This window comes from Oncorhynchus gorbuscha, linkage group LG09, assembly GCF_021184085.1.
Source record: "Oncorhynchus gorbuscha isolate QuinsamMale2020 ecotype Even-year linkage group LG09, OgorEven_v1.0, whole genome shotgun sequence".
In the NCBI taxonomy this organism is placed as follows: domain Eukaryota; kingdom Metazoa; phylum Chordata; class Actinopteri; order Salmoniformes; family Salmonidae; genus Oncorhynchus; species Oncorhynchus gorbuscha.
Genome location: NC_060181.1, coordinates 48,796,697 through 48,805,714, shown reverse-complemented (window position 1 = coordinate 48,805,714; position 9,018 = coordinate 48,796,697). Strand labels below are relative to the sequence as shown.

The window sequence follows — 9,018 nt, the reverse complement described above, 5'->3', positions numbered from 1 at the left end:
AAAAATCTTTTTTATGGTAATTTACTGTCAGTCACTTACCTTTAAGTTACAGTAAAAACATTTTTTTTAAAAGGTAAACTATGTTACAATAAATTCCAAATACATTTTGGTCTAACAGTGCATTATTGTAAAATGTTCACAGTTTTTTGCCAGTAATTAACCATAACCATAAAAACAACAGGATTTTTTTAGGGTGCCTATTCTGGGTATGAAGACATCAAGAGAGGGAAATGTTTTTTTAACACTTGCAACACTTTTATTATATTTGTATGCAGTAAAATTCTTATCACAATAATGAAGAAAACACCTCTTTAACTTTGAACAAAAGCACATAACAAAACAACTGCCCCTGTTTAGCTCATAATTGTACATATTTATAGTAAAGAAACATTCTTTATAAATATTGTTTAATTTGTAGTAAATACCATAATTTAATTACAAACGGATAAATATGGCATATTTACAAAAGGAAGGATGTAAATTACAGAAAATCCAACGGTACAACGTCTAATCTTCCAGATAGCATTTCACAATTAAAACTTGCAAAGCACAAAACATCACAAGTTAAGCCCAGCAAACTAAAATATAAGCCAACATTCACAAGCAAAATATGGTGGACTGTTTGAGTTAAGTGTTAACTTTGGCACTCTTTCCAGTTTATAGATGTTTAGTATAGTTACAATCAATTTGCCTTAGGATCACAATATAACATCATAATACAACTTGAATCGTAAAATGTGCACTAAAAGTCCAGTTAGAGAAATAGCTACCATTGAAGGAACATCTATACACCACAGAACGACAAAAATCTATCACAACCAATGGGAAAGAGTGAGTGTAATAATTATTTACAAATATATTGAATGCTCCTTGAACATATTACATATTTTCTTCTGTTGGTAAGTGAGTTCTCTTCCCTGGTGGTGTTAAATCTATTCATATGCTTTTGAAGCGTTCATAGTATTCATGCTCTCCCCCGTGCATGAGTGTCCGAATCTCCTGCGCTGGTTGGGGTTCTGAGCAATGGTTCTGTTATTCGTTGTTCGGTTCGGTCCTAAACATACCATTCACTGAAATTAGACGATAGGCTGCTGTGACCGTTGTTGTTGTGGACTGCGGACGCGGGTGAAAGATTGTTGTTGCTTTGGGTCTCGGTGGTGGGGGAGATTAAGCCGGGCGGTGTGGATGACTCGTACCCAGAACTGGCTGCAGGCGAGGAGTCGGACGCTGGAGGGGGGGCCGCTTCGTGGACCTGGAAAAAGTGCAGGTACTATTTGTATATGATATCATGATGGGACATTGTGAAGTATGACTTCAAAGTGCTTCAGGAATGATGGGGAAGGTAATTGTGTAGGCCTAAATAACAGAGGAAAACCAAATCCACTACAAAACATGTCCTAAGCACGCAAAACAAAGACGTAAACAAGCCTTAGGCTACGTGTTAATATTAGCTGGAAAGTGAAAGACAAAGTCCATTTACCTTCATGTGTTTTCGCAGAGAGCTGGGATGTGTGTAGGACTTGTCACACATTTTGCAAAGATATGGTTTGTCAGACGTGTGGACATGCATGTGCTTCTTTCGGTCACTGCTGTTGGCAAACCGCCTGTCACAGCCTTCAAACTCACACTGGAATGGTTTCTCTCCTGCATAAAAATAGGGATAAAACAGACACGTTAGATGCAGTTCCTCAGCAAAAGCCTACAAAACGACTATGCCTTAGGCCTAATACTATACGAGTTGCGTTCAATAACATGGCCATTCAACCACGAGTAGCGGGTTAAGTCATATAGCTATTCGTCAAAGTTAGTGAATGCAGTGGTGCTCACACATGCGTTCTATTCGGTTAAATCTCAGTTGTGTCACCAACTTAATTTAAAGAGGGTTAACTTCATTTGTGGGACCAGACGTTTTCTCTTTTATGCAGGAAATTGTGGGTTTTAAGAAATAGTAAAACATTTAGGCCTATGGCTATTTGTTCTGAATCACAGCAATTGAATGTAAGTAGTATGTAAAATTACTTAAGAATATTTATGTAATATCCTACTTCAAAAATTAAATCCAAATTGCTTAATTAGGCTCCAGGATGACTTAAATGTATATAATCAAAACGTCCCATGTGGGGCAATAGCTTCTGGTGCAGAGGGTGCGCCATTTAATTGGAAACAATACGAAATTAGCACCTGGCCAAATCCATAGCTGCCCCCCCCCCCTCCAGAAAATAGTGAAAATGTGAAAGGCTGATAATGGCCCGTCTAGCACCTAGTATCAATGGATTGCCTGAGAAAAGAAAAGGGCCATGACACACATTCACACTCGCATGCGCCTGAAGAGTAAGCACACCAAACGATTTCCTAAAACCAAAAAGCCAAACATTATTTCTCAGTGGACAAAATAAAATAACAGAATCTATTTTCTTAAAAAGAAGCGAGGCATAAACATTCAACCGGTTGATGAGATTTAAGCTACAGGAGCCTACTCCGCGCAAGCAATGCACTGCGAGCCAGAAGCCTTAACCTCGCCTTTGACCCATTTTAAAGTTGACGAACCACAAAACCTCAAAAGCATATTACATAATTTAGCAAATTGCTGCGAAACATTTCATTTCTTCAAAACTGTAAACGCTATTTTTTTCCAGACTCGCCAGCTATGTGATTAAGGTACTATTGGATAATCGAATTCACACTTTAGGCTATAGACCAATATATATATATTATTATATATATATTATCTAAATCTACTTTGACCATAGATGTGAATGTCTAATTTGGCAGTCTAAAAATACCACTATTGATTGAATATCGTCTGGGGCATTTTGGTGACGAGAAAAAGCGCTTTTTGCAGCCATAGGCTACAATTGGCTATGATGAAATAAAGCATCGCGCATTGGCATGGTGAATTCTAAAATGTGCAGTGTACATTTGCGAAACGAATACTTGCGAGATGTAAAATGCTATAAATATCGTATAATTACCTGTATGTGTACGCTTGTGAATCTTCAAATTTTCCGACCTTGCGAAGACCTTGCCACATCCAGGGAAGGGGCAGGGGAAGGGTTTCTCACCCGTGTGGACCCGAATGTGATTCACCAATTTGTATTTCGCCTTAAACGGTTTGCTCTCGCGGGGGCACTCTTCCCAAAAGCAAATGTGGTTGCTCTGCTCCGGTCCCCCGACATGCTCCACGGATACGTGCGTGACCAGCTCGTGCATGGTGCTGAAAGTTTTGTTGCAACTCTTCTTAGGGTTGCTCAGCTGCTCTGGGTCGATCCATTTACAGATGAGCTCCTGCTTGATGCACTGCTGCCGCATGTAGCGAAAGAAGGCACCGGGGTGGTGGTGGTGATGGTGAGCTCCCATGTTCATCCCCATGTTCATATTCATGCTGCTGTACTGGTTATGGAGCTGGGCGGCCGAGTAAGGGTCGGTCCTTGGGCTGGAGACCTGGTGGTACTGGTCGGAACGCCCAAAAACCTCGCCCGGTAGTCCAAGGCGCATTTGCCCATTGAGCACATTCGGGGATCCGTGGGACCCATGCTGGTCGTGAATCCCGGGGAACAGAATGTGGCCTTGGCTGTCTGTGTGGGTATGATGAAGAGACCCCGCCGTGGGGCCGAAAATAGCGTGTTGGCTGCTCGCCGGAGATGATTCCCCGAAGCCTCGGCTGCGAAAGAGAAAGTCCCTGGTGGTGTTGAACGGGGAACTCGCGTACGAGGTGACATGGGCTGCATGAGCCCCCAAAGCCCCCGCGGGGTAACCGGGCGCCTGGGAGGTGAAGGCAGAGCTCTGTCCTGGAGAAAGATCATGGTTCAGTTTAAATGCACCCATGTGTGCCGAGTCGACGAAGCTATTTTGTGCTAAACTCAAGTCTCTCTCCTGCATCTCGCTCGCTGTGTGATGCCTGGCAAACGTGCCAACTCCCAGTCCGGGGAACTGGTGACCTGCGTCCAGTAACATGGTCTCTCAAAGCGAATTTCGTTCGAATCAGCTTGTGTGTATAACAAAAAAAGTAGAAAAAATACAATTCAATTGTCTATTCAGTTATCGAAATTACAACTTCCATGCATGGAACCACCATATCAGGCGAAGCTCAAAGCGATGATCCACTCATAGGAAGAAAAAAAACCTATACAGCTCGTCTTACCGAACACGTCTATATTCACTGGTAGTTAACTTTTAACAACAACCAAAAAAATCCCCATCAAAGGAAGTAAAGAGATTCCTTTGCGTTTTTCCTCTGGAAACTGTGAATGTTGATTGCTTTTAAACACACACGAAGAGAGAGCGGGGTTTGGCAGCATCTCGGATTGTTGTTCCGATTTGTGTGTTTATTTCTTTCGCTTGCCTGTGTTTATTGCGGAGGGTCCCTCTTTCTCCGTGGACTGGCACTAGCTCTTCTTACGCCCCCTTTAACTGAAGCCCGGCCATTCATTCCACGCAGTCTCATTGGCTACTGCGTCTCATCAATCCCAGGTGCCCCTCCAATAGCAGGTACCGCTTTAGCGACTAATAGCTGATCGCCATTTTCCACTAATAATTGCCTCCTACTTTTTAGGAGAGGCATTTAGGGGAAGAGAGAGAGAGGGAGAGAAAATAGTATCGGATATGAAGCCTTAAAACCTTAATTTTATAGGTTGATGTATAACGGGTGGATTGACAATACGACATTGCACGTTGTGTGATAATGGTGTTTAAAAACCTGAGCTATAGAGTTAAAGAAATAATTGTAAGTGAACTAGCGAATGGGGTTTTGGGGTAGAAGTTGGGGTCTGCACATTTCATTCAACATTAGACAGGCGGATTTAATTAGAAACGATAGTCAATAATTTAGCCAAACCACTATTTTATATCTTGACCGTGTTTCTCTTACAAATAAATACAGTATTTATATGTGCGAAATAACGCACGTTTATCGGTAAATGCATATCACAAGCTCTGTTATAGAAAAGTAGGAATATACAGCAGAAACAGAAGCATATAATGTAGCATATCAGAACACAACATACCATTTCATGAAATAGAACTGATTATACTGCAGACTCTAGAGTACTCCCTTAAAATAGTTACTGATCATTTACCCCTATAAAGAAAATGATGTATGTTCATAGCCTCTGCATCTACAGCCATGCCTACATGAGCTATAGACTCATGTAGGCAATAGCCTACATACATTTGTTCCAAGTATTACACCGCCACGCACCCGAGGTTTACATTTGCCTTGTTTTCATAGAGTTGGGTCGGTGGTTTGTCCATTTTGCTTAGATATCTTGTACAGTTTGTCAGTCTTGCCTTGGCTGCAAAATATGACTTTTGTTTATTTTAGCTGCAAACAACCGCACGAGCCTATGTTTGAACGTTTTCTCTCCTGCAAAAGCAAAAACCGAAATGCATTAGATGAGTTTAACTATAGATAGCCCTAATGCAAAACATATTGCATAGGCCTACACACACAATTTCGGATTAGTCATAATTTGGTGAACATTACCCCTACACGTGGGTGAGTTTGGTGACAACAGAGCTTCATATTACAACGCAATGGGCTAATAAAGAAAACAGATCACTATATAACAAATAGCCTTCACCCAAAAGCCGAATGGTCTTCAATTGCCATAGCCTACCATAAAGTCACACTCAATCAGAACAAGAAACCTCGCCGTCTGTTCATGTCTGCAAAAACATGGCCAGCTCACAAGGTTTGCTACTATAGTGAGTCTTTTCGTCCAAAGCGCGTACTGTATGGATTGAGTTCAAAATCAACCGGATGCAACAACAGCTGCGCTGTATTCACAAAAGTGAAAGGAAGTTTACTTACACTTCCATTGAATTCAAGTCCCACAAGTCCTCCTGCTCCAAGACACATCGTATTTTCTCTTGTCCTTCTCGGCTCCCAAATACTCTAAAAAAGCGGTCAATAATGGGACTGGGAGTAGGACGTCTGAAAACTTTGGGAATCCTGTCCCTCTCTCAGCCCCAAAGCGGGAGCAGCCGGAGCGTTCTCTGCCATTCTTCCAATTTCTCTCCGCACCGCGGGACACGCAGGAGCTGATCCAAGTTCAAAGTCACGTATGCCGACCTCTCTAAAGAACTTCTCTATTTCGGTGGAAAACCCCTTCCCTGTCACTTGATAGGATAAAAATTAAAATAAATGAGAGAGAAAGGACTCAATCGGACCAAAGGCGCATATCTGTGGGTTCTTATTTCCCTCAAACTCAGGAGAAAGGGGGATTCTGAAAATCCCCAAAGACCAGTATTTCAACAGATTACTCAGAGACAGAAAGTCTTGAAAAGGGTTAGAAATATAAAAAACATTATAAAAATGTATAGAATGAATATATTGATACCAACACACATTTGATTATGCCTAGTTTACAGAGAAAACACATAAATTATATCCAAATATTCACGACATTGCTTATGATCTGAATATGTCCGACAACAAGGCTAGTAAATAAAACAATGTATTTTATGCCTTAATGTTACAGCGCCTAACGCAAAGGTGAAGGAAACTGGGCGTATTTCACTAGTTCATATTTGACAATATCAATATGTTGACGCATTGGAAGGTTACTTGTGTGGTTTCCGTGACCTTGTGTGATTCATGGATGTTTGACCTATGACCCGTTAAGACCACATATGCGGCACTTTTGGCTTCTTCTGTAAAATAAACCTTTTTTCTTTTTAATAACAAAGCGCCTTTTGTTTAAAAACTTTTAAAGATTTCGCTCGCTTCTTCCAGCTGGGCGTCTGAAGTAAGTAGCATCACGGGCTTTAGGAGCGTTCTAACTAATCAGAAACAGAGAATTGAACTACTTCACTCTTTTGGGAAGTTCAGACGGGTGCTCCTCGTTGAATTAAGCTAACAATATTCGGATATTCTATCATAGCCATATTAACCACGGACCCTTCTTTTTACTAATATGGTTTGTAAAGTAATACATTCATTCGCTTTTATTATACCCTAGAGATCCCATTGAGATTGGAATCGTATTATCGAGTGAGCCACTTGTTCGTAGATGATAACAACATACTGTATGTATCCCAAGGTGGTCGATAAATAGACATTTCTATAAATATACATTTAAAAGTTGGCAGCCTATACACCTGTTATTTTTATGTGTAGCTTATCTATTAATTTGGTTTCTAAAAAAAGTCTAGGGAGGTGTGCTTCCTTTTAATTTGAATTATGCATGGTGGCTTTTTATATTCTAAAGGTAAGACAAAATATACTTTATGACACTTTGAAGCACGTATAGTCGACCTACCAATGGTAAGTATTAGTTTATACCACAGGTGCATGCAGACCTATTCCCTTTTAAGTCAATACCCATATACGTCAATATCACGGATCATTTTACGCACTACTATTGATGTTGTTGAGCATCGTCCATGAACATTTTAAAAGCATTTTAGAGATTATTTTCCCTCTTGAAACCTGAATAGATTGCTCCAATTGATTCGATTTTGAAAATAATCTATGAGTGCAACTGTTGATTTTCAAGTCATTGGAAAGTAAAACGTATACATGCCAAGAGTGACTTGGATAATAATAATTTTACAGATTTAATTTACATATGTTAATGTTGTAAACTTTTGGGTCAAACAAATGAATCTGAAAAAAAGTAACATAAAAGTGAACCCATCCTCAGATTGACAACTGTCCTCTTGCTTAATACATGGCTAAAGTCATTAAACGTGAACCTAAGTATTTTGAGAGGATCAGTGGAGAAACTATTTACACAACTCAACTCCCTCCATGCATGGAGCAATGCTGAAACCTTAGATTTCGAAAGTAATTTTGTAAAAATACATTGATAGGTCTTAAAATATAATAACGTTTACCTCATCTCATCAATTAATTTAATACAATGTATGTGTAATTTGTTCATCAAATGTTGGCTAAAGACTAAAAATGGACATGATTTTTATATGCAACATGTTTACTTTAAATGAATTAATTGGCATCCATTTCAAGAATACAATTCATAAATCAACTCTTTTCTCTGGCAAACACTTGTCTTGTATTGATAAAATATTCCATTCTTTCCACAGAATGTGCTTGTAGGCTATATCTAAGCAACATGTATACCTCCATATATTAGCACAAATAAAATAATCACAATATTCTGACTTTGCTTTATGCACGGATTGTTGAACAGTATTAAACGATATCCAGTTGTACTCATTGACACTTGCACAACTTGTGCATTACTGTATTAGGCTACTGGTGTATAAAGTTGCAATAGCCTAACTCAATAAATCAGAAACGTAACATGGACAGACTGTCAACTGCATAGTAGGCCTGCATGTCACACATATCAAGTGGACATTTTTCTAGCCTATTTATTTTAAAGGGGAAATATGCTATGGTGGTAGGCTTTATAAATTGTGATTGTATGCAAATAAAAACATGCATATTGTATACTACATAAATAATTACAGATAATAGACACTGAATTTTAATCACTACTTTGAATTGTTGTGGACAATGCGCAATTTCAAGCTTCCCCTATGGAGGTTAGTCTCGAGTACAAAATAAGTTGTTTCAGACCATGGCTTTAAATGTATTTGATTGGCTAATTATCTCCATTATTATTTATTTGTATGAATTTAATTTGACCTGAATAAAAGTCCACGTATTTGATTTATGCTGAAAAAAATGTGTTTTCTACATTGGGGTTACGCCAATCACTGGAAAAGAAAAATAAGAGATGAACGTCTGTATAGCCTACTGTAGACGTCCTACATTGTATCCACATGCGCCAGCCCCCAGTAAACAGCGAGGGCATAAACATATTTACTGGTAACTTCGTGAGTAGGCCTACAACATTTTGGAGTCAACAGCGATAAAGAGAGCGAGGGGGCGGAACCCCGCTGAGCCCCTGCGCTGAACGACAGCCAATCGCTTCGTTCTCTTAACTGCCAGTCACCTAAATCCGTCCAATACCCGCAGTGCCATTTCTAAACTGTATTCCCTACTGCGTCCTCCAACTGTTGTATGTTCTGCCAATCGCTTGAGGACAG

The 9,018-nt window shown here is 39.8% G+C and overlaps 1 protein-coding gene across 2 annotated transcripts; it reads right to left on the bottom strand.

The window, feature by feature from the left end:
* Positions 1 to 233: 233 nt before the first annotated feature.
* Positions 234 to 6,059, bottom strand: LOC124043726 (zinc finger protein ZIC 2-like). Of its 2 annotated transcripts, none has more exons than XM_046362627.1 (4): positions 5,810 to 6,059; positions 2,973 to 4,544; positions 1,481 to 1,644; positions 234 to 1,252 (listed from the first exon to the last, which is right to left on the bottom strand). In XM_046362627.1, the coding sequence occupies exons 2-4, from the start codon at positions 3,952 to 3,954 to the stop codon at positions 1,055 to 1,057; spliced, it is 1,344 nt and encodes a 447-aa protein (XP_046218583.1). In that variant the 5' UTR covers positions 3,955 to 4,544; positions 5,810 to 6,059; the 3' UTR covers positions 234 to 1,054. The 2 variants fall into 2 exon arrangements, with proteins under 2 accessions (XP_046218583.1, XP_046218584.1); XM_046362628.1 differs by having other exon boundaries at positions 2,973 to 4,541.
* Positions 6,060 to 9,018: the final 2,959 nt, after the last annotated feature.

What these genes read in the sequence shown, in the direction of transcription:
- LOC124043726 (XM_046362627.1), bottom strand. Translation starts at nt 3,954, where the DNA reads ATGTTACTGGACGCAGGTCACCAGTTCCCCGGACTGGGAGTTGGCACG. An exon ending in TCACAAGCGTACACATACAG is followed by an intron (nt 1,645 to 2,972) that starts GTAATTATACGA and finishes ATTTTTATGCAG; the next exon opens with GAGAGAAACCATTCCAGTGT. An exon ending in CTCTGCGAAAACACATGAAG is followed by an intron (nt 1,253 to 1,480) that starts GTAAATGGACTT and finishes CACTTTTTCCAG; the next exon opens with GTCCACGAAGCGGCCCCCCC.